The 27,122-nt window shown below is 37.6% G+C and overlaps 1 protein-coding gene across 2 annotated transcripts in view; it reads right to left on the bottom strand.

The window, feature by feature from the left end:
- The window catches only part of GRID1 (glutamate ionotropic receptor delta type subunit 1), an 823,000-nt gene that overhangs the window by 43,972 nt on the left and 751,906 nt on the right, over window positions 1–27,122 (bottom strand). For both annotated transcript variants that reach the window (XM_075217028.1, XM_075217027.1), the window contains exon 13: window positions 6,732–6,927. In XM_075217028.1, coding sequence (XP_075073129.1) covers window positions 6,732–6,927 — 196 coding nt within the window. The remainder of the gene's footprint in view (window positions 1–6,731; window positions 6,928–27,122) is intronic.

Genomic DNA, 27,122 nt, shown 5'->3' with positions numbered 1-27,122 from the left:
CGATACTAACTAACCTAGAAGACTTCAGCTTTAATTAATAGAGTGAAATATGAGCTAATCGTGCTGTGAGAGGGTTTACAAGGGAGCGGATTAGACAGCCGGAACATGAGAGATCAGAAGGGCTAACGGAACAGTCAGTAAGCATTAGCTCCGCTGTCTCTGCTCAGGAGAACTAGTTAGTGAGTCTATGACAAGAAGAGACACATTTCTGATCCCTGTGATTACTGCTGATCGTTAGTTACATTTCACTACGAGAAGAGGTGGGTGGCGTTTTGTTAGTTTTGTGGGCTGATGGAATGTAATGCATGTTGTCCCAATGTGTGAGCTTGAGTGAATTACTCTCTGCCCCACAAAGCTTACATTCCATGACACACTACTCAGCCTGCAAAATCAGTAGACCCGCTGGCTCATCCAAGCATATCCGCCTCCCCCATGATCACTCATTTTAGACGTACTCTCCCGAAGAGGAACCTGTCACATTCATCAAGCAGTTATTTCCCCTCTACCTTATACACCCTATAGATTGTAAATTATTTTAAATGTTGACTACAATGCTCATGCTTCAGCATGTAAACACATGCTTCAATGCTGAAGTACTTTGGGATAATGACTCCAGGCCTTATTAGACCCAAGTGTCTCCTTCAAGTAGAGGAATGTTTGGTGATAACTGTATGAAACAGTTCTTGGATGATGGACCAGAAGTAGTGGTAAAAAATGCAGAGTACAATGCAATAGTACGTGCACAGAGAACACTATAGGAAGGGGGTGATGGGACCTTTAATTTAATGCTGAGGTGTTTTGGGTATATAATTGCATGTGGGGCTGAGTGTGTGGAGGAGTGCTAATTATTAAATATGAATATTATTTAATGCTCAGGTTTATTTATTAAATGGGAATACTATTTAATGTTGGGGCTAGAGGAAGGCCTAAGTATTATTTGTGGGTCCTATTTATTTAATGCTGGGGCTAGTTGGAATTTTCTAAATGTACTCATTATTTTTTCCAAATAGGGCCCTCAACATTCCAGGATCCAGACAAGCCGCAACTAAAGAAACCAGCAGCCACAGGTGGCAAAAGTCACAAGAACAGGTAGGACAGTCTGTCAAATGATCTGAGTCTAGTGCAGGCTTGGCTTACCTGTGGTACTCCAGGTGTTGTGAAACCCAGCATACCCTTCCAGCAATAAGATGCTATAATTTGGCAAGCCTGGTCTAGTAGGACAATCCTGATTTTTGCTGACTGTTCTGTCCAAACTAAGGGGCAGGTCAACACTGTGTACTCCTTATACACATACTGCATTCTTTATGTATTACACTATGGTGCTAGCTGTCCTTTGTGGACTGACCACTCCCCCTCTAGTTTCTGGTCCCGCCTCTATGATGGCTGACCACACCACCTCTGGTGGGCCCCAGTGTTGCAGTTCCCCGGTGGGCCCTTCATGCCCCAGTCCAACACTGGATATCTCCCTCCCCCCCAAACATTCCTAACCACAAGACAAACAAGTCCCCAGACGGGACAGCAGGACAGAGGCCTACATTTAGGACTGTCCTACTGAAATCAGGACAGTTGTGAGGTATGGTAATTAAACCAGGTTATTATTATCTTTATTATTATCTTTCATTATAAGGCGCCACAAGGCTTCTGCAGTGACGTACGTAGGGGGTAATAACTTAAAACAAAATTGCATAATGTGAAATATGAATAAAAATGTGGCGTTATATTTAAGATAAAATATAAATAAATTCAATTCAGAGTCCATTCACAATACTCTTGAGCCCTGACCTTTCTATTAAATACCAAGATTGTAATATACGTATTTGCCATAGCACCAGAAGGCTTAATAATAATGTGATCAATCCAAAGTCAATATATCTTAACTAACTTTTAGAGAACTGCATATTAAAATTTAGATATTCCCAACACATTATTGATGCTGCAGACCATTGATAAACGCCTACACAGAAAGGAAGAATCAATGCAGATCTCATAACCACAGTTGTAAATAACTTTAGAAGCAATAATTAGCTAACATTTTTGCATTTGCTTCATTCTGTTTTAAAACCACAATACATTTAGAGGAACGACTAAAGCACTGTGTCTTAATCAAAGTTCTAATAAAATGCAATATTTGTTTTCTGAACAGTCACCATCTGATTATCCAGTATACTGGAGTGAAGCTCTAGTTTTAATGAAGAAGATGAATGGGATGTGTCACTCATTGTCTTGCATTCTAAAGATGTCACCCACAAACATTTTGAAGCTGTCTGGCCTACATTATAAGTATCATTATGACTGATAATCTTTGGCTTTTAAGTTGAATAATTCTCTGTGCACTTTTTAAAATCCAACCTTGAAATGTTCTGGCAGAAAGCTTGTTCTCATGTCAGGATGTTCTATTAGAGTCTATGTTTAGCAAACTGCAGCCTTTTATCTATAGACATATCTAGACAAGATAATTGTAATAATTCTATCAGAACCAAATGAAAGCTTTGAGAAGATTACATTCTAAATAAAAGATGCTTATTTATTTAGTAGTAATGTCACCTGTGCCCACTGCTTACTTTCCTAACCAATCTTAACCATTGAAGCAGCTACCTCATATTTAAAAATAAAAATAAAGCAAAAACATTAATCTGTACAAATGCTAAACATTTATATGCTCCTTTTCTTATTTTCTTAAAGTGTTCATAACAACTTAAAATAAGAGACAGGAAACAGCATGCTCCTTATCTGTAGTCACAGAGCAATTAAGGCTATAGCACACTAAGGGCAATAAAACCACAAGCATTTTACCTAAATGGTTTTGGTCTCACACCACATAACATTTGAAATAAAGTGTGTACTAAAAAATGTTGCATATAGTAAATTTTTCACTCTCTTATTCTAATCTCTATGGGCCTGATCCATCTTCGGACATAAGTCCTGTCATGTATCATATCTTGCATGAAATTGCTCTTTGCATGCTCAGAAACGGATTTCACGCCATATCCAAACGCAAATAGCACTTTTGACTGCTTATGTCTTGAAGGATGGGAAGGGGCGGATTGAGGACTTAAAGTGGCCCTGGAAAAAAAGTGACCTCATGTGGGCGGGACCAAATCAACCATAGGTGGGTCGAACACAAAAGTAGGTTGGATTAGCACACAGTGATTGATAGCTATGTCGTTGGTAGATGACGCTAATGCAGTATGCCATTTTAGGCAGAGTCATATCGACAGAAAGCGGAAGTAATGCACTAAAAAAGGATTTAATGACCGCAAAGAACTGAAAACTTGGGCTGCGACCACCCTTTCAAGCACCTGTTATGACCTATAAATTGATTTGAGCAGCTTCCACTTTTGTATTTGTCTGAGAGGCATGTTGGTGTCAGTAGCTGAGAGGGGGTACTGGCACTGAATTGCTGTTTGGAGGCTTCTGGGGTACCTCTTTGGTAAGTTGGCTCTCAATTTAAAAACACATATGTATGGCCCAAATATATGGGACTCTCATTGTTTAGAGTAGGACCATCCTATTAGCAAAAGCGCCTTGGCATGGCGGATGGCTTAAACATACATTTGCAAATGTGTGCAACAAAGACTTTTGCATTTTTATCTACAGTAGAAATGGCAGATCTGTTGCTGGCTATAGCAGTGTGCTGGGGGAAAAAATGTTGTGTGTATGTTCCTTGCAGGATAACCCCACCCTTTCAAGCACCTGTTATGACCTATAAATTGATTTGAGCAGCTTCCACTTTTGTATTTGTCTGCGACCACATTTGTAAACAAAAAGGTATTTGATCCTCTGCACTCACTAAATACTGTACATTATGCATTTTATTCTAGCTCCTTCAAGCAATATATGTTATTGCAATACATGATAAGCTAACCTACTCTCTCCAACATCTTGCCCTTCTGGCCAGTTCTACACTAAATATTATTCTTATTATTACTATTGTTTATTTGTTAGGCGCCACAAGATTTCCACAGCAGTACTCATCAAGCAATAGGAGCTATAAGACACCTAGTGAATCACCTAACACTAATTGGATAGGGAACTAACAAACAAGTAGGTGAGATATTTCTAGAGACCTATATATATTGCAGACATCATTCTTGTGACCGCCGCACAATACTGGGGGAATCCTTGTGACAATCACCCAATACAGAGGGCAAAATGGGAAATTTATTGATACAAACTGTACAGTTATGGCCTGATTCATTTCTGGACATAACATGCATGTAAGTTTTGTTTAAAAAACGATCATGGAAGTTGAGCGTAGTTCCGGCCCTCTTCAAATCCAAATTGATATATATCCTTACATTTAAATAAATAGGCATTATGCATGCCAGAACATGTGTTTGCAAGTAACACAAACTATTAAACTGCATTTTATGTACAGTACACATGAGAACATTTAAAAATGTAAATATCATTTTATTAATGATTTTAGTATTAAGAGTTGTAGATTCATTTTAAAAAATATTTTTTTTGCATTTGTTGTGATGGGACTTGATATTGAATATATACATGTGCCTGTCCTGCAGTCTGTCTGCATACAGCAAGTAACTTATGGCCAGAGCATACTTTTACCCATATTTAAATGGAATGGTTTCTTAAGATTCGCTACGTCCATTTGTTTTAAAAGGAAGTTGTATTGTAGAGTGAAAAAAAAATAGTTTCATAGACGTATAAAATTTTATTTGCATCCCATTTTTATTAACCCCATAGCTATTATTATTATTAATTTTTATTTATAAGGCGCCACTAGGTATCCGTAGCGCCGTACAGGGACATACAGAAACACGATACAGAGTGAGACAGCACGGTACAGTTAACAAAAAGCACAGTAACTCAGAAGCTCAATGTACAGCTAGATGAAAGGTGAGAGCCCCCAGTGGTGAAGCTAGAGGGGCAGAAGGGCAGGAGGACCTCATGGAGGAGACAAGGAGCTGGAGAGCAGAGTTAAGGTGGTGGAGAACAGGAGGAGAGGAGTCCCTGCTCGAAGGAGTGTACAATCTAAAGGGAGGGTAGGACGGACAGAGACACAAGTGTAGGAGGAGGAAATGGGGAGAACGCAGAGAGGGAGAGGGGGGAGAGGAGAATGACGAGGAGGGAGGCAGCAGGAGGGCAGGATAGGGAGGGCGGTAGGTGGGAGGCTGGAAGGAGGTCGGTTAGGTGGGGGACTGGAAGGCTAGGGCTGCTCCAAGACCTACACAGTAGAAATGTCTATTCCACATGGCTCTGCTGATTTCAGTTATATCATGTAAGTGGGCATGGCTGGTATTATGGATATTTATGGACTATTCAAATCACTGAGATAAACAAATACCTAGGCAATTTACACATAAATTATTACATCATACTTTATTACACCTACAGTGCTTATTAGTCAAAGGTGAACAATTATTATTGAATAGTTGCTGAGACTTTATTGGAGAGATTTTGACTCTTCAGTCTGTGTTTTAAAAGCAAAAAAGTGACTTTATAGTGATAAACATTCTTTTCACAGTAAGAGTTACATTATAGTAGGTATTTAGTTATAATTATAAAATTTGACAAATGTGTGCACAATACATTCTTTAAAAGCGAAATGTACTTTAACAATTGTCTAAATACACTAGAATGGTAAACTGTAGCTTCAAATGCCAGTTTGCCTACCGTTGTAGAGAACATATATTTAAATAGAAACAGATGATTCAATGATCTTAAACATTTTAAAATAAAACACATTGGGCCTGATAGATTAAGAAAATGAAAGCAAAAAAAGGAGTAAGTTTTCTTCTGGACAAACAATGTCACAATGCAAGGGGTGCAAATTAGTTTATTATTTTGAACATATGTTAAATACTGGTTGTTTTTTCATGTAGCACACAAATAATTGATAGCTTTATGCTTACACTGATATTTAAAGTTGATCTAGGGCATGGCCTATCCCAACTATAAATCTGCCATCCCATTTTCAATTTATCTGCCCCTCCAATGAAAATGGTTTTGCCAAGGTGCAAAGTTACTCCTTTTTTTGGCTTTCCTTTCCTTAATAAATCAGGCCCATTGTGTATTATGGTAACTTACTATCTCAAAAAACATAGTGATGTTTATTAAGCTGTGTTCACATTGCGTTAGAAGATGAATCAGGCCCTATGTGTATAATCAAATGTTAATCATCATGTTTTCTCACAAATAATACATAGAATTTTTTTATCATTAACGAAAGTAAAGTAAAATGAGCCCTATGTAAACAGTGAAAAGACCTCAATGAAGTTATGTCATTAATCCATTTTTTCCTTGATTCCAAGTAGCTCTGCAGAAAATACTGAGCTCCAGCCAGTACAGATACTACTATAAGACACTACTATAAAGCATAACACTGTACGTTATTATTCAACATCATATTCTTTTGACGCTTTATGGATGATTTAGAGCTGAATGTAAATGTTGCCCTTTTGCGTATGTGCAGACACACACTTACATTTCCATGTGTGTACTTTGATTTGGATGCATTATAATGCATGGAACTATAAATCTAGTGTGTAGATGATAATATTCAAGTGTGGTTTTTTTAAGATATTATTTTTGGCTTGATGTGTTTTAAATATTTTTTTTTTCAGTTACATATCTTTGGAGGTTGGACATATGAGCAATCTCTTTTCCTCATACTTATCTTTCCTCATACAGTTTTTAATGATTATTCTAGTTGTTTTATCATTTGAAAGAATGATTAGCATGGTTATGAATGAAGACATTTTGCCTACCTTCCTAATACCTTCAGAAGGGCTGGAAACACAATTGTCAGCTCCATTGTTTTTGCTAATAGTCCTCCATAGTTCTGCAAATGTGCTGTCTTGTTCCAAAGTGTTTGTTCCTTTTGCTTTGAAATATTCATATACAGCTGAATCCTTAACTGTACCATATGATAAATCCATTTGTTTAGCCAAGTCTTGAAACGTTCTACAACAAAAATTCATAAATAAGAGACATAAAGATGAGTTTTTTTCTGCAAGCGAAAGTGGAAAGTCACAACATCAGCCACTGAAGATATAAAATATAGCACACAAATAGGACAGTTGTATGTCCCTGCAAAGGGACTGATAGCTTAAATTGTAATTTAAAGATCTCCAAAAATATTAATTGTAATGAATTTTAACACTTCACACAGTGTTGTCATGAGTTCCTAGTGAATTGATAGGCTGGATTTTCATGAACACTTTTCAGGCAACAAAATGGCTGCTTCTTCTAACTGGATGTGACAGATCCACTTTAAGATTTGAAGCCGTATTCATGAAAAAAAAGTATGTTTATGTAATAAAATGTGATAATAAATATATATTTGTTACACTCAATTATTTCTCTGGAATTTAGCAGCTAAATGTTGCAATTCCAGGTCTGAAAGGTTTTATTTATTTTGTCATTTTTAATCAGAAAATAACTTTATGTTAAAAATAACAAATTCTTAGCCATATTTAACAGAGTTGCAATTATTTCACTAAGCATTTTAGGTTTGTAATGTTTCAAAAGGCGGCAGGTATATGTAATTAGTATATTAAACAAAGAGTCCACCTAAAAAAAAAAATTAAATAGTAAACCTTTCTGTAACTTTGTGAATATTTCTAGTAATGTCTAAATAGTTTTTATTGTAAAAAATCTTAGCAGATTAAGTATCATTATTATTGATCTACAAGATCTGCCAAAGTTAATTTTTGGCATAAATGTTTTGCTAAAGAAATAGATTACTAATAGATCTCTAAATAAAATAGAATAATACAAATAAAATAGGAAGCCAGTAACCATGATACCACTGAGGAATGTTTGTTATGGATCCCAGCTCCAATCTATCTCCATACATAGCATGGACTGAGCGGAGGATCATAACTAACATGAGAGTTCTGGAACTTTTACAAAAGTTCTCTATTTAACACAGTCCATAACACATTTAAGTTAAAGATTCATAATTACCCCATTTAACTGAATTGTTTTAAAGTATACACAACTTCATAATATGAAGTTGGGTGTATTATAAGCGCATCAAAAATATCATGCACTTTGATGCACCTTGATATGCTAAGCTGGACTCGGAAAATGATTACAATGGACTGACAACCTAAAATGATAGAAGCAGAAGGTATGCAAAGTTTAGAGTGAAAAATAATAGTTTCATGAACTAAAGGCAATAATTTTAATATATAGTTAATCATCCCATTTTATTAACCCCACAGCTAAGGCTGCTCCAAGACCTACACAGTAGAAATGTCTATTCTACATGGCTCTGCTGATTTCAGTTATATCACTTGAGTAGGCATGGCTGGTATTATGAGTATGTATGGACTACTCAAATCACTGAGATAAATTATTACATCATAGTTTATTACACCTACTGTACTTATTAGTCAAAGGTGAACAATTATTATTGAATAGTTGCTGAGACTTTATTGCAGAGATTTTGACACTTCAGTCTCTGTTTTAAAAGCAAAAAAGTGACTTTATACTACTGTTAAACATTGTTTTCACAGTAAGAGTTACATTATAGTAGGTATTTAGCTATAATATAAATATATATAAAACATATATATATAAAACTATATATATAAAAAATAATATATATAAAACTTGACAAATGTGTGCACAATATATTCTTTAAAAGCTAAAAGTAGTTTAAAGATAGTCTAAATACACTACAATTGTAGACTATAGCTTCAAATGCCAGTTTGCCTACTAAATAAAACAGTTGTGGAACACATATATTTAAATAGAAACAGATGATTCAATGGGCTTAAACATTTTAAAATAAAATGGGCCTGATTCATTAAGGATATGAAAAAAAGGAGTAGGCTTTCTCCTTGACAAACCATGTCACAGTACAAGGGGTGTAAATTAGTTTATTATTTTGCACATATGTTAAATACTGGTTGTTTTTTCATCTTATACTGATATTTAAAGTTGATCTAGGACATTTCCTATCCCAACTATAAATCTGCCATCACATTTTAAATTTACCTCCCCCTCCAATGAAAATGGTTTTGCCAAGGTGTTAAGTTACTCCTTTTTTTTTGGCTTTCCTTTCCTTAATAAATCAGGCCCATTGTATATTATAGTAACTTACTATCTCAAAAAACATAGGGATGTTTATTAAGCTGTTCTAACCGAAAGCTTTGGCAAAAGCAGCTGTAGAGAAGGTCAAATAACACTCAGCCCATTTATCAAAGAGTTAACACTTGAGCTATCACAAATTTATCCGACATTAGCATAGATTTCAGCGATTGTCGTTTTCCCCATAGAGGTCTAGAACCATCACTTAGCGAGTAAGCTTAATGCCATATTTGAATGGTGAATAGTAAACAGCGTTCAGCTTCCTTTGCTGCCTCGCTGAAGAGAAGAGACAGCTTTTCATGATCTCTCCCCTGCAGGCTTGATGCTCCTTTTCTCCATCCTGTACCAAAGCAAAAGTGCTGTAGTATGAGTAAACGAGAGGTGGGCTGGTCTGGACAATAAAAATGTATTTTGGGCCACCTGGTGGTCCAGTGGGAATGCGGTGAGGACAGTCTATGCAGTCTGTGCATAGGCACAGTAATGTCAGGCACAGTGTGATGCAAGGGTTACAGTGTGGTGAGGGGCATAGTAATGATGGGCACAGTAAGGAGGAGGCACAGGGTGGTGCAGGGGGACAGTGTGATGAGGGGCACAGTGCAATGAGGGGCACAACATGATGCAGGGGGCAGAGCGAGGGCAGTGTGATGAGGGGCACGATGTGATGCAGGGGGAGCCGTGTAATGAAGGGGGAACAATCTACTTAAAGGGAACAGTGTGATGAAGGGGGCAGCGGTGTGCTGAGGGGACTGACATATCTGTTATTTGTTGCTCTTATTGTTGTGATCTTATAGATATATAGTACACATCAAAAGGTCTAATTAGCATGAGATCAACATGAGTCCTTTCTTCCAACAGCTGCAGAATACACATTTCCTCCAAAGAAAAGAATTTCCCAAGAAAAGTTCCAAACCCCAAACAAGACATTTCCTTACACCAAGATATACAAAAAGGCTTTCTAAGCAAAGGCTTATTGTATCAGATATATACATCAGAAATAAAGCATTTCCTCTAGAATGGTTAAACCAGAAAAAAACAATTTTCTCCCCGTGGTCTCAGAAATTATAGATTTCCCTTACCAAAATATATACAATATCAAAAATAAGTGCATGTGCAATTATTTAAATAATCGCCCTGCGCTATTGCCTTTAAATTAATTTATTCCAGAAGTTATTTATAAGTGATCGAGTCACAGCAACAATAAATCATTTGTTATCTCTGCAATAAGCATTAATAAGCGGTGGTAGTGGTTTCATTGGCACTGACAATGTCAACAGAGTTTACAACTACAAGAACAGGCTCTGCTACATTAAGATCCTCTAGAACTTAATATACACACTAATGTATATGGGATAGGGTAGTGAGTTTGTATTCTAAAGAGCCAGGCTTGGATTTGTGGTACAGATATGAAGGGATTATACTTTGTACATCATTAATTTATTATTTACATTTTATAACTACAATAGCATGCAAAAGTTTGCAATCACTAAGACATTTCTTGATTTTTGAAAAAAAAGTATAGTTTTGAATCAAGGAACCATTACATTGATTTAAAAATATAATTAAGACATTGGTAATGTTGCAAATGATTACTACTGCCTGAATTGACTGATTTATAATGTATTATTCACATATGATTGCAAAGCCCCATTTTCAGCAACCATTACTCCAGTATCCTAATTTTGGGTTAAAAAATGATCAAAACAAAAGACACACATCAGTCTATTCTTGTTTTGAGAATGTAAAAGCTATTCCATGTGTCAGGGTACCATGAAACTGAAGATTTCATCCAAAGGTGTCTACTACGGTCTTGAAAGAAAAGGAAAAAGTGGATTTAACCAGGAAGAAGAAGAATAAGCAGAAGATCTGGATGCACAAATGCACAAGAGGATAAGTAAACCCCAGTCCACAGTTTGAGAACCACATGCAGCACTGTGGCTTAGTGGTTAGCACTTCTGCCTCATAGCACCGGGGTCTTGAGTTTGTTTCTCGACCATGGCCTTATCTGTGTGGGGTTTGTATGTTCTCCCTGTGTTTGTGTGGGTTTCCTCTAGGTGCTCCGGTTTCCTTCCACACTCCAAAAACATACTAGTAGCTTAATAGGCTTTTATTTACAAAACTTTTGCATGCTAGTGTACATATGATAAACATTTAACTAGGTGAATTATTTCAATGTATATATTTTATACAGATGGAAGTTTGGTTGAGACCACAGAACACTATAGTTGTGGTGAGGGGTTGTAACAGAAAAAGCCAAAAAAAAATTAAAAACAGATTTTTAGGTCCTCATTGATTTACTTTTCCTGTGTTTGGTTTTCAACTTCAACAAACATGAAACAGTCCTCAGAAAATCTTAATGGATGTCTAAAAACCTGGCTGTCCACAAGAAAATCCCCGTGCGTACATCTGCTATCTCAAGGTGGCAACATATGGACCTGAATGTCAGGCACCAGAATCACTGTAAAGTTTGCGTACTGAGACAGGTCTTTGTTACTGTGGACAAGTGATCAGGTCACTTACTGCTTCACTGGAGGTCAGATAGTGTTGTCGTAAGATGATTGCACACACTGCCCTATAACGGTCATTATCCAATACTTTTACAAACATGCCCAATAATGATCTTACCAATTGTGATAGGATTATTATTATTGTTATTATTGTTAGACATCATGGTCATCTTTATGACCAATTGCCTGATATATCCAGCAATATTGCAGTATGTGTTGCCACCATACGGTTTCTAGACCTTCCCAGATCGTTGGAACATATATCAATAATACAGCCTAGCTCTATCTATTATGATGTTGATATATTTGATACAATTATATGTTCCCTCTCTGCCATATTTAATTAACAGCTTATTCTAATTAACATACTTAACTCAAATACTATTTTTATAGGATTCTTTTGCTGAAATCTTCACATCTCATACTTTCTTTCATGAATCAGGTTTCAGAACTGCAGCACAGGCAGAACACATGACAGAATCATAAAACAAAACACATCAATGAAGATATTGAATATATGAATGTCATAGTTATCATTCAGTTTATTTTTTAAGGACTGTTTTTGATTAGTGTCTAAGAAAGCTAATTGGTAGGGACAAACATGATTACATTTTTTCAAGTGCTATTCTTTTCCAGAGATACTTTATGTCAGTTTTCCACATCAAAGCTGTTAGTGCTAAATATGCTATTTACAAGATGACAATTATTCAATGTTAATTTGAAACTAAATTACTCTAATTAACTACAGATTAAATGTAACATTGAATACATCAGACACTGATAGGCAGAGTGTTTTACTCTATTTCTTGTTGAACTGTAGTATGTAAACAATGGTGTGTACTTTACTTGTGATTTACAATAAGCATCCGATAGGAGTCAGACGGCAGGTCAAGGCTGCAGCAGAGGGTCCCATTGAGTTTTTTAGGTCAATGAGAGTGCCCCTGACAAAACTGGACAGATAGAAAAAAAGAAGACAATCAAGGTAATTGTCACCAGGACTCAAGGTCAAGTGGCCAGTTTAGTTGGGCATGGCGGATGTGACCCTTGGTTTTATTAGGGTACTTGTAGAACAACAACATCACCCCTCACAAGAGATGGAAATACATTAAAGGCTGTGGCCATGTTCTCCGAGGACGGAAGGACAGATAGCTTCCTTGTCTAAGTTCATGATATTTATATTTGGTCTAACCGTTATTTGTTCAGGAACTCTCCATGCACATTACAAAAGAATTGTCCCAAGTACATAATACCCATAGATACTTAACTAGAAAAATCAATGTTTAAACAGAATGCACTGATAACCCTTATTGATTTTATTGGATCTTGGAGCCAAAGCAAGAACTGCACTTAAGTGTGATTAAGCCTAAACTCAGTGGAGCAGCAAGTTATAATGGCTCTTATTTAATCTGTGAAGATATAGACCACAGAGGATTTGTCACACTGGAATTGAAAAAGCTTAGTGGTACCACAATAGTGGCAAATTGTTACATTTATCAAGCATACCTTAAGTTAGATTTCCACATAAAGTGCCCAATTACTCGCTGTATTGTTTGAGCTCATAAATTGTGAACTAAAATGTGTAAAGAAAAAAAAGTAATAATTTAGAGATTAAATCATTTCTTTCGAGGGAACAGAATTCTATATGCAATTTATGATAAATTAAATGTTTCAAAATTTTTCATACTTGAATTAAATCATGATAATGGCCAACCTGGATTTAATTCATAATTGTCCATAATTTCACCTTTGATTGTGCAGTTATTTATGGATTTGGCAAATTAAAAAAACAGCTTTTCAGGCTAGCAAATGAATAACTTTATGACCCAGGCCTACAGTTGTAATGGTGATGCTCTACTTCTTTTCCAATAATTGTTTGTATGTGTTTAAAATAGATTTGCATAAATCTGCCACTTACGCCTGCCTATGCCTGGAAAGCTGGGGTGGAGGAGGGATTGCAAATGCAGGCAGAATACACTAAAGGCGCATGCAGACTGCAGAAACAGGAATATACGCCTGTTGGAATGCAATAGGGCTAATATAACTACACACTGATGATAATGATAACTTATTGTAAACCAGACACCTGTGCTGCTGATACAGAAGCAAAGATTCGAGATGTGAATGGCTCTGCATTTAGGCGGAAGCAAGCTCCTTTTCTGTGCTCTTTTTTTAGAGTAATTTACTCCTGTTTTGCATCCAACTCTGTATCAGGCCCTACGTAAGAAACAGGTTTCTTTTAAACTAAAATAAGTAACTGTTATTGGAAAGTTTGCTTTATTTATAACCAAATTCTTTATAATACTCATTTATTAATCATGCATAATTATTTTGATACTAATTACACATTTCAAATGAATGCTTGCAATTCAATTCTTGTTTTAATCCAAGAAAATAATTTTTTATGTTACTCGGGGCATAAAGATTTTTTTATTTTATTTTTGGCAGTGTAAATCTCACCAGAGGTTAATGTGTCAGCAAGGCTAAGACATTCAAATCCTTGCTTTATTAATTAAAGTAAAACCTGCAGATGGTGTTTAATAACTGGCTAGTCCCAGCAGCAGGTTTCAGTCACTTTACCTTCTCGTAAAGTTGCCATGGAAATCATATAGCCTGAATCAAACACATCTGGTGGGTGACTCTTTCTTTCACCTATCTAGTAATAAAAATAACAAAATACTTTATTTATGCAGATCTGGTATTTTTCGTTCTAGCTGGATCAATTTTCATACTTTGAGAAGTTTGACTCTGAGGACCTCATTTAAAGTCGGATGCAAAGTCCATTTTAGGCGCAGCGAACAAAAAAACACTATCACGCATGTGTAGCAAGCACCATATCCGCCTGCATCTTGGACGCAATTAACACTTGCGACAGGTTGCAGCTCACTACGAGAGAAAGGGCGGAACGCGGAATTGTGAAGGTGTGACTCTGTAAGTAAATCCTAAACGCAGTGAGGCGCAGATGCAACACACGTCACAAAAAAGGGCTAAAACTGTGTGGCAGGAATTAGGTGGCACAAGCAGGCCCGGCGCTCCCATTAGGCAACCTTAGGCAGTTGCCTAGTGCGCCGGGACCTGCAGGGCGCCGCTGACTAGATTTTATAATCTAGTGTGTGGTTCAGCGGCACGAGAGAGATGCACAGCAGCGGCGGCGTTTTTCAATGTCCGCATGATCACTGACTGACGTCAGTGATCATGTGATAGTCTGTCCAGCGGCGCCTCTGAGGTATCACACTGTCTGTCAGTGACAGACAGTGTGAATAAAGTTATTCCCCCCTCCTCTCTCCTCTCAGCATGCATCGCGAGGAGCAGCTAGAGGAAGAAAAGGTAAGTAAAATCTAATTTTTTTTTAATTTAGTGTGTTCGGGATTCAGGGGGCGCAGGCGCGGGCGGGGGCGGTGGCAAAATTTTGCCTAGGGCGCCGAGAACCCTAGCACTGCCCCTGGGCACAAGCAGTTAGCTAGCTGCACGAACTGCTCGCAGCTCAGTAGGTTATTACGAGTGGGACGCATCTGGAGTTGCTTGCCACTCATAATACCCTACCAAGCTGCGGCACATTCCCACTCCTCCTAAACTTGTTACATGGACTTTGTGTTCCACTCTAAATGAGGTCCTTAATGTCATCTGTTAGTTCATTTTTTAAATAAATCCTATGGTGTGCCTTTACAAAGAGAGCAGGGGGTAAATGTATTAAAGTCCGTTTTTTTCAACTCGCCGGGAATCGGCGAGTTGACAGATAAAATTTATAGCGGCGCTGCCTTGTAAAGGGAAACTTGCCTTTACAAGGTAGCGCCGCTTTAAATTTTAGCTGTCAACTCGCCGATTCCCGTTGAGTTGAAAAAAATGGACTTTAATACATTTACACCCCAGGTTCCTTAAGTGAGATGTGTATTTATAATACCCAATCCAGTTAAATGCTTATACCTTTTCTATAACTTCACTGATTGGGTGATCTAGTTCAATGTAGATTTAGAGTATGCTTTCAATTAAATGTATTTTATTATTATTTAAAATAAATTAACTCTTATGTTGCAATTTACAATTCTGCAGACAAAATTTAGACATCAGCACAACCAATATTTTAAAATTTTCCTTATAGTTACTGATTTTAGCAATAAATAAGGTTGTATTATCTTGATCTTCAGAGTCACTATGTGCTGTGTCCTCATTTTTTTTTTTTTACAAATTTTTCAGTCTGGTCATTTATTAAAGGGCAATCTGTGTAAAATATATTTTATTGTCCAACAATTTAAGTCTGATAATTTTTCACTTTGTGGGCCTGATTCATTAAGGGACATAAATGCTGATCCATGTTACATTTCACGTAATATCGCTCTACATGTGTAAAGAACCGGACTATATGCCAGTGAGCGCAGCAACACCTAATTCATCTTCAAGCGCCAAGGACCATTATGATAGTCCATGATTTCATGGGTAGGGGAGTGGGAACGGTCTGACAAGCCCGCAGCAGCGTCCGATTCAAGCTTTATATATCTCTAAGGCACGTGTTTTTCTGCCGCATCATTTGCACCATCTACAGGTTTGGTGTAAGTGCTGATTACTAGTGATGATGGCTGTGTATGCATGCTAGAATATGTGCTTGCGATCAGGAGCAACTGTAATATATATATATATATATATTTATACATATATATATATATATATATATATATATGTACAGTAGACATTAATGACATCATGATAAATGTAAAATACATAAAAAGCATATATATTTTTTTAATCAATTTTGTCATATATTATATGAACAGGTGACAATCATTCAATCCTTTTATTTTTTGGGGGAGACTTTAAATTACACATATGTATTGGATGTATCCTGCAGTGTATTGTTTGTAAGACCAGAGGGTACCTAGACCCTTATTCAACAAGAGACGTATCTTCAGATCTGCTTCTAGTTGCGGATGTGTGTATGCCAGACTAACGTGTGTTTTTAAAAGAACACAATTTAGGTTTATTTTGCATGTCTTAATTCATGAGGTTTTGTATCACTAATAATAGGAAAAAAGATTTAATTAAAGCTACCAAAAATAAATGTTTTACAAAACAGTCTTATTAAAAATGACAGGTATTTTATATATATTTTTATTATACAATAAAATGAAGTATTTCTAAAGGAAAAACAGTACGCAAACTAGTTTCCCTGGATTGTTTCTGCTTTACAAATGGTAGTGTCAGAACATAACAAACAGATAATGACTTTCCTCACAGTCTCAAGGGCCAATAAATCTTTACTCGGATGAAAAATGGAAGCCAAATTTGTTCTACATAGGATATGAAGACAGGAGTGAGATACAGCACATATAGGGCAAAATAAAATAAATTAATCCCATTTGCTACCAAGCATTCAGATTGTAGTTTAAAGTCTAAATTTTTCCAATTAATTTTAAGGTGTGTGTCCTGAAACACCAAAATGATAAAGGCATTTCTGCATCATGGTAAATTGTTGTAATTTGGGTAATTTTAAAGAGGTGAAAAGCAATGAGAAAATCATTTTAAGAGAATGGCATATTGTTTGTGATTATTTTAATAAATAAGTATCAAGAGTTTAATAATAGTTTTATAGGAGACTAGGGGGTAAATGTATTAAGCTCCGGGTTCTTCAACACCCGCGAGTTCGGCGTCTTTAAAGCGGCGCTACCTTGTAAAGGGAGGTTTCCCTTTACAAGGCAGCGCTGTTTTAAATTTAATCGCCAAAGACACCGAACTCGCGGGTGTTGAAGAACCCGGAGCTTAATACATTTACCCCTAGATAGCATATAAAAAGCTATTTGCTGTTATGTGAAACATGTAAGAAGATGTATAATTTTGCTTGATGTCCCCTTCACCCTTTTTAATCATATATAACATCATATGAAATCTATGTAATCTTATTCTCATCCCTCTGGAATGCTCAATCTATAATGGATGCCATTCTGCAGAGCAAATACATGCACTTTCCTATAAAAATAGCCATACTTCTTTGTGGCATTACAAAAGCATGTACAGGTCACTTGCTCAGCGATGTCACTTTATAAGTAACCCATGGTAATGGTATCTTGCACTATATGCTTTATACATGAAAATATGAGAGTACAAAACAACATCATTTAGTTATTATCATCAAACCTTGTTAGATACTAAAAATAGTTCAAAAACTTGAATGTAGGAGATGAAAGTGGTGAAACAATGAAATGCAAACACTCACAATTTAATGTATTTAATTATTACAGATTTATACTGGGACAAGCACTGAGAACAAGTGTCTTCCTTATGGAAATCTTACAAGGGAACGCCAACATCATACTATTGTATCTGCCAGGAAGGTTTATTTATTATTCCTGTTCCTTCAGAAAATTAACATATCAACAATTGCATCCAATGAACTGATCGGAACTTATGTATTGTATATCCAAGGGTAACAAGCCAAATAAATCTCCTGATGGATAGAAATCTCTTAAGATTGTGTTCCCCTTTAAGATTATTTAGTTTTCCTCTTTGTATACAAAGAAATGTAATACTTACAAAGGAGAATCCATTCAAAGAACTGTGTATGTGCCTGAATTTTGTACTTGTATAATAATAGTATGAAAACAAGCAGAAAAATAACCTCTGTGGCGTCATTTAAGATGGTAAATATGCAGAAGATGAAAATTGTTGTGATACACCTTTAGTGATGTAGGAGGTACTGCTTTAAGCAGGTCCATTTTAAGACATTTGTTTGCTCAGGGGAAGTTCACAATGATTGGCCCCTATATCTCTTTGCCAAATATGACTGGAAAAGTGAAGTAAATCACATTTTCTTCAACAAAGAATTACAACACAATGTTTTTCTATCTTTACACTGGTATGATTACTCTGATTTTAGTAATATTTTTTTATTGAACCCAGGAACCCACATTGATCAATTAACCTGGAAGGGAGCACTTATTTCTACTTCCCGGGGTAACAACCAGAGGCTGAACTAGTGAGCTGTGGGCCCCGATGCAAGGAAGTGGGGAGGAGGGAACTGGGGCCCACAGCAGGCTCCATTATCTCCATGGGTCCGGATGCACGGCACCTGCTGCACCAATGGTAGTTCCGCCACTGGTAACAACACATCAGGGGATGACATTAATGTTCCATTAGATGTCATCATGTAGAACATATGATGTCAACCGATGTATTTCAATAAGAGCTGTTTCTATTCTCTACAATAGCAGATTGTTGCTAGAAATTGCATTCAAATACTGGCAGCTCTGAAATCTCAATATAAAATAAAAGGTTGCCTTTTCTGCCTGTTCAAGATTAAATATTTTACATTTAACTGGCAATTGAAGAATAAATTGACCATTCACATAGAAACACATTAAAAGCACTACACACAATTGAAGCATGTGTGTATTTAACTGCACTTTATAATCTACATACAACTATATATCTTTTATATTATTTTTTTTTAAAAATACAAACTGTGTGAGTAGTTCTTCACTATTTTACCAAGAAATAATGCTGAATGTGACTAAGACATGCCATCTATTGTACTAGACCTAGATTGTATTATTGTTTTGAAAATCAATAAAATATTCATCATTATAATATCAGAATACACTGTAGCCATTTAAGCTTGAACAAGCTCGAACATGATAGAATCAACTCAAACATTGTCAGCACTGTTGGCTTGCTCGAATTTACAGAAAAGAGAATTTATTGCAAACTTTTGGACTTTAGAAACAGTTCAATGACATAGTTGAAAAACAATTTGAAACAATTTTGATCATCTGTAGTGTAAACATTTGTAAACTTAAATGATATGTAGGTGGCTACATTGGCCACTTAAAAAAATCATACATGGTCCAGAGATAACAACAGTGCATAGCTAAGTATTGGCTCTGACTTGATAGGCACTGAACTCAGAATGAAAGAAGTAACTAAATCTGGAAAAGTGCATTGGATCAGCATGTAGACTAACCAAAACCAGTGTGCTTAATGTGTACATAATGTAAAATGCATATGTCTGCTATAGATATATGAAGAGATGAGTAGAGGTGCAATTAAATTTCACTAAAATCGTTTTATAGAGGGACAGGCTTTTGCAGAAGTGTGATAGAGTCATTGAGTTATTCTTTTTCTAAATTCCAAATGTGGACTGAAACATATTTCATAGAAGAATTTTTAAATGTTCCCTCACCTCTAGATATATGGGTTAATACTCCAGTACTGTGAATCATAAGGATCTGTGATGACAAAGAGGAGTTCTGTGACCAGAGAATAGCAGGACTGTTTTTGTTACAGACCTCTGAGGTGACTTTTCACATCTATATATCTATCACGCATTTCACTAGTTTAGTTCCGTGCTGTCCATTGTGTTCATTGATTTCCCTTGGTTACCACTATCTGCTCTTCAAGCTGGCATTCCTCTATCATTGGACGTCATCTTGCCAAGTGGTCTGTGCATGCGCTACCCCGTGAACCTTTTAAACCTCTGCTCCACAGTGATTGGATCATCTTCAGCCAGTTCACTTTATAAGGGCCCTCCTCCATTTAATGGGTGTCAGATCATTAGGTCTCTCTACCTGATATGAAGCATCTCCTCTGACTCCTGTTCAAATACTTCCGTTGTACCTGACATTGTGGATTGTGCAGCTCACTGCTTCTCAGCATTACCGGTGCAGCTCATCGCTTCTCAGCATTGCCTGTGCAGCTCATCGCTTCTCAGCATTACCTGTTCAGCAAAAAACCCAGCGGCACCAGCACCCTCCTCCCCCTCCCCTCAGCTCCCTTAACAGTCCTGAGCGTGAAGTCATCACGTCCCGACACAGTATCCATGCGGATTAACCCGACATGAGAACTCTGAAAGGCTCCTTCCCGACGATCAGCAATAACGACTACTCTTCAAAGGGACTTCAACCAATCACAATCAAGTAAGAAGCCGACTCCACTTCATGACGTCATTAACAATGGCAGCAGCATTATCACTGTTGTTAAAGGGGTAATGTAAGTATGCGCTCATGTACAATGTAGAAGGCTTTGTAAACTACATTGAAGTGGAGCCGGCTTCTTTCTTCATCATGATTGGTTGAAGTCGCTTTGAAGAGTAGTCGTCATCGCTGATCGTCGGGAAGGAGCCCTTAAGAGTCCTCATGTCAGGGTAAGTGTTGTCGGGGTACTCGTTATCGATATGCCATACCCCATCCCATTGAATTGGGTGGGAACAAAATAGGATGTACACTAACAAACACAGATCCTACAAAATTAGCATTTCTACTTGGTCCATAATTTCCAAGTTATATTTTTATAGCAGGACGTACTGACAATAACTTTAACCAGGAAAACTACATTACAACAAGAAGTTAAGTGGAAAGTTGCGGGAATAGAGCATTATTTGATTGAGCCAAGGTAAAGCATCAACAATCAGACCAATAGAACCTTAAGTTTAACAGTTAAAGAGCAACAAGTAGAAGTGTTCTTCTGTACTTTTAATTCGATACAGAACAGTGCATCATCGAGCCCATAGCCAAACATGGTTAGGGGCCCAGCAATGCTGCTGTAGCCTCCTGGGATGCTGCTCAGCTCTGAAAAGAAAGGTGGGGGAGCAGCATTGTCACCATACCAGCTGCGCCACATGCACTGGTAGTACTGCCACTGTTTTTAATTCCTACTAAATGGACTTATTTTCTTATATACTGCAAAGTGCAAAAACAACATATTATGTTTAAAACAACATCCTGTATAAAACAAAGTTCATACATCCAACTCATTTAAGTGGTCAATGGTATAATACAGGACTGTCAGTAAAAGCAAAACAATTAAATCACACACATTACTAGACACAAAAATAATGTGAAGTGTAAAAATATAGCACCCCAATGCAACCTCCTACGCCCACAGCAACAGCCATTAATGCTACAGTTGTCATCAGTTGAGCAATTGTAAATTTGTCAAGCTCAATAACAGTATTATTTGCGTCAGGCAAGAGTAGAGATGGCATATTTCCAAATCTAAATTTGTCCCTGAGTGTTTATTCAGCAGTCCTTATGAAGCCACATTTCATCACTTAATACATTGTCTTGTTTGACTCACTGGGTCAACTAACCCTCCCCTTTCTTGCCAACCTGTGATTTTATATTCAGTGCTTTACCATTACACTTACACAGACCTCCATCTATCCTCCTCTTACTCTTTACTTTTTCACAGTGATCTCTTTTCTCCCATTATTGATTTTACAATTGTTTTACTATTATATTGGGTCATACATTTATTGCCTGCCACAAATGGTACTACAGGATTAGTAATTATTAATTCTATTTGATTGTTATAAGCCTCATACTGTGATATCAGGCTAATTGCCCGATGTAGCTGCCTTTACGTCTTATATCTTATGTCTTAAGATATAAGTAGTATTCATCATCCTCTTTGTTATAGGATGTCTTTATCCATAGTTTCTAAAGTAACTCCTTTAGAGTGTGAGGGGAAGAAATTATATAGTATATATTCACTGATAAGAGAGGGGTCTAGTGCCTAGATATTCTAATTATTTTATGTACCAAATAACTTGTGGACCGATAATGTTTCCTAATCTACTTGTTAACCAATCTCATTTCAAGATGCATGGCCATGTTAAAGTCTTAGGAAATACCTCCCATAAAAGTAGTCTTCTGTTGTGGGATTTGAGAATAAACCTGAGAAGGTGAAGGATGGCAACAAGAAACATCAAATGCTACCACAACATCTTTATTAGTGTGGCTAATGCATACTTAGCAAGGAATGCCTTCAATCCACCAAACGCCTCCCATTGATTCTGCACACCCACAAATGCCGCCAACTTAGCCTACCGCACATTTTTTCACAAAATAGCACATGTCCTGCAGTTTTCCAATTTGGTGTTTGTAAATGGCTTCACTGGTTTCTAATCTTCAAAGCCTAAACTGCCTTTTTGAGGGATATCTATACATGGCTGATTGTTGTTACTTGTTAGACTAGGTACACACTACAGGATGTTCACCCGATTGTCCTGCTGATCACATGATAAATGACTGTTAGGGCCGATATTGCATTAGTGTGCACACTCCCATCAAGTTTTATTGTACCAAAGCACATTGTATCATTTCATTTTATTTTATAACCAGATTAAAAATCTCTATAAAACAATGGAGGAATGTTGGGCAAATTCTTAAGTGTATATGCAGATCTCCATAGAGTGTGCAGATTCAGTCATTGGTAACATTGGTAGACATATTTCATCAGGTGAACTTTCTGTAGTGTGCACCTAGCTTTACTATTACTCAATTGTTTACAGGGGAGTGCACCACCATATATATATATATATATATATATATATATATATATATATATATATATATATCTTTTGTTTTCAGGTCTGCACTTGTTAATGATAACATAATTAATGATAATAATAATAATAATAATACAGTGTTGGTCTTGATTCAATTCCACTTTGTACGGTAATAGGCCAATAGCTTTAGAAAATAACTATATATATATATATATATATATATATATATATATATATATATATATATATATATATATATACAGGTACATATAGTTAAGTATATTAAATAGATAAAAATTACATTTCAGGAATGCATATCACAGACAGTAGGAATACATTTAAAGACAGAGAAGCCAAGTGAAACAAATTTTACTATGCAATAAGAGAACAGAGAACGTCAACTTAAAATCTCTCCACTGCCACATGACAAATACTGCTATTAGCCTTACAACTATTGGAAGAGAGGGGTGTTTTGTTTTCATTTTATCAATGTTGCTGTTTACCTACAAATTTTATCTAAGTAAAGGCAACATAATCTAAGTACCGAATCTCCTAATAACATAGTAGTGTGGTGCAAAATCCATGTCAATCTCTGCAACAAACACTCATAGCAGCTGTGTATATTATGTAGCAAAATGGAAGTCTTTCTAGAAAATGAACCCATTTTCTCAGCTACAGCTATGAGTCACTCAATATACAAGTGTCATTTCAACCATTACCTCTAAGAAGCTATTAAATTGAATCACAGAAATTATGATTGGTTTACAGCACCTGAACTGCTGAGATTATACTTGCTCCTGTTCTGAACCCTAGCTGTACAATGTACTGTAGCTATGAAAAATGCAGCATGTTAGCATCAACACCGACATCTAGTTTGTGTTATAAGTCTGGGCAGCCTAAATAATATTAAGCAATCATAACCCAATAATAAACCTTGTGCATATGCAAAATTCGAAAATCCACATATAAAAGCTAAACATGCATGTTCCCAAAATATACAGCCACAACATTAAAACTACTGGACAAGCTAAAGCATCCAATTGTTCTCTTGTTTTATCCGTGGCGCAACCTGTGATGGGAATAAGATGGGGAGTGGGGGGAGAGAGAGGAGAGAACAGGCGAGTGTATACAAAAGCTAGCAGTACACCTGCTATATTTAAACCCCAAACCCACACAGGGCAAATCTACCCCCCTGCCCGCCACACCCCATAGAGCTACTAACTCTGAGAACTCCGTAGACCATCATAGTATACATGGCACTAGAGCTATAAACCAAAGCAAAAGAGCTGTAAACAAAACTGCAAAACAAGCTATAAACATTTCCCACTGCAGCAGAGCCACCGCTCCAGCTGTTATCGTGTATACTCTCGCCTGTTCTCTCCTCTCTCCCCCCCCCACTCCCCATCTTATTCCCATCACAGGTTGCGCCACGGATAAAACAAGAGAACAACCAACAACAACCGGAACTGGAACCTCAAATCAACAAAACCAAGCGCAGACGTCCAAGGTAAGCCCTCCCAAGAGGGTCTCTACCACCCACCTCATAAAGCATCCAATTGACTTTGACAAGGGCCAAATTGTAATGACTAGAAAACTGGGTCAGAGCATCTCCAAAATGGCAGGCCTTGTGGGGTATTCCCAGTTTGCAGTGAGTAGTACCAACCAAAAGTGGTCCAAGAAAGGACAGCTCGTGAACCGGCGGCAGGGTCATAGGCACCCAAGGGTCATTGATGCGCGTGGGGAGCGAAGGCTAGTCCGTCTGCTCCAATCCCACAGTGAAGCTACTGTAGCACAAATTGCTGAAAAAGTTAATGCTGGCTATGATAGAAAGGTGGCAGAACACACAGAGCATCACAGCTTGCTGTATATGGAGCTGCATAGCCACAGAACAATCAGCGTGCCCATGCTGACCCCTGTCCACCACCAAAAGCGCCTACAATTGGCACATGACTGGACCATGGAGCAATGGAAGATGGTGGCCTGGTCTGATGAATCACATTTTCTTATACATCTTATCCTCCCATGCAGCCTGCAACTTGTTCTGCCGCATAGGGATCAGAACCAGAACCTTTTGACCAACATCAAATATGCATTCTCCCGTATTGCGGTCATATCACAGTTTCTGCTTTGCCTGCACAGCTTTCAGGTTGCTCTGTGCCATCCCCATTAAGAACTGAACTTTTTCCCTGAACTGCACTACATAGTGTACCACTGACGTTTCTGGGGTGACCAATATCCCTTCCCACTCTTCCCTAATCAAATCTTACGGTACTTATACCCGGAGCCGTACAGGAGTTCAAAGGGTGAGAAGCCAGTGGATTCCTGCGGTACCTCACTGTATGCAAATAGGAGCAGCAGCAGGAACTTCTCCCAGTCTCTTCCCTGCGACTCCACAAAAGTCCTAAGTATTTGTTTTAGGGTGCTATTAAGGCGTTCGCACAGCCCATTGGCCTGCGGGTGATACGGGGAATTAATTAAATGATTCACCTACATATTTTTGCAAAGACTCTGCATGAGGTTAGACATGAACTGAGTACCTTGATCAGTTAACATTTTTTTGGGAACCCCACCCTGGAGAAGATAGTTATAAGGGTATCTGCTACTTTGTCTGAGTGAATGGAGGAGAGAGCTAGTGCTTCTGGGTACCTAGTAGCATAATCCACTACAGTCAGAATGTACAGGGTGATTCAAAAGTCGCAGTACACCCTTTTATTTCAAAAACTCTACAGGAAATTGGGAAACCTGAATACTCCAGTAAGGTAGGGGTGACGTGGTCTATCTTTTACGGTATGTACCAAACATGGGCGCCATCTTGAAATTGGCCAATCGGCCCAATTCCTGTAGAGTTTTTGAAATAAGAGGGTGTACTGCGACTTTTGAATCACCCTGTACTTTTTCCCTGAGCTACTGGGAATGGCTAGAAGACCCACAATATCCACAGCAACCTGTTCAACGGGTTCTGATATGATGGGCAAGGGAATGAAAGGGTCCATCCCCACATCACCAGACTTCCCAACCACCTGGCATTCATGGTATGAGTGACAGTACTTGGTTATGTCAGTCAGCATGCCGGGCCAGTAAAAATTATGTACCAAACAAGCTTTAGTTCTGGCAACACGCAAATGTCCTGCTGGGGCAATTTCATGGGCCACTTTCAGTAACCCTATCCTAAAGGTTTGTGGTACTACTAGCTGTCTGTCAGCAATTACATCTGGATGCATACTCGTGACATTTTTCTCTCTGTACAAAATGCCATTTTCCCAAAAAATTCTATCATCCTCACCTTCAAGACAAGATTGGCTTACTTCCTCTTTCTAGTGAGCTTCCCTCCACACATGCAGGGCCTTAGTGCACAGCTCCTCTGTGCTGCTCTATGGGTCACTATTGCTAAGACATTGGATATATTTTCACACTTTGGATCACCTTCAGAACTGGACACATGTAAATTGACCTGCCTACCTAAAACATTAACAGACATGGTATCAGACATGGCCAGTGGATTTAAAACATTATTCTCTCCAGCAAGAGTATTACCTTTAGACACATAGGGCCTGATTCATTAAGGATCTTAATTGAAGAGGTATCTTATTTCAGTCTCCTGGACAAAACCATGTTACAATACAAGGGGTGCAAACTAGTTTTCTGTTTTGCACATAAGTTAAATACTGACTGTTTTTTCATGTAGCACACAAATATTAACTTTAAATTTCAATGTACAAATAAGCTATCAAGCATTTCTGTGCTACATGAAAAAACAGTCAGTATTTAACTTATGTGCAAAACAGAAAACTAGTTTGCACCCCTTGCATTGTAACATGGTTTTGTCCAGGAGACTGAAATAAGATACCTCTTCATTTAAGATCCTTAATGAATCAGGCCCATTGCCACATAATTCCTCCCCCTGCATCACAGGAACCTGTAAATCTGCATGAGTATTCTCAACAGCACATGAAATGTAATTACATATGTTTGCACTTATGCTATGCTGGTCAGCAGAGCCCATCTGCAAAAGAAAAGGGTTAGTTTGCATCAGTGCATCAGAAATGACATCACTTTCATTTATATAAGCAGCGTGCATCCTTCCCAATCAGTTCCCAACAGTACCGTGGCAGGCAAATTACCTCAACGTCTCGTATTTCTCTGCCAGATCCCCAATCTAGGTACACATTGGTTAGGGGTACTGCAGAGTGTAGGCTCCCCACTCCTTGCACAGCAATAGTCTTTTTCGGGAATAATGTTCTCTGGGCTCACTAGAGCTGGATGTACAAGAGTCAGGTCTGCTCCAG

The sequence above is a fragment of the Mixophyes fleayi genome, chromosome 6, assembly GCF_038048845.1.
Source record: "Mixophyes fleayi isolate aMixFle1 chromosome 6, aMixFle1.hap1, whole genome shotgun sequence".
Lineage (NCBI taxonomy): Eukaryota > Metazoa > Chordata > Amphibia > Anura > Limnodynastidae > Mixophyes > Mixophyes fleayi.
This window is presented reverse-complemented; position numbering and strand designations above follow the sequence as displayed.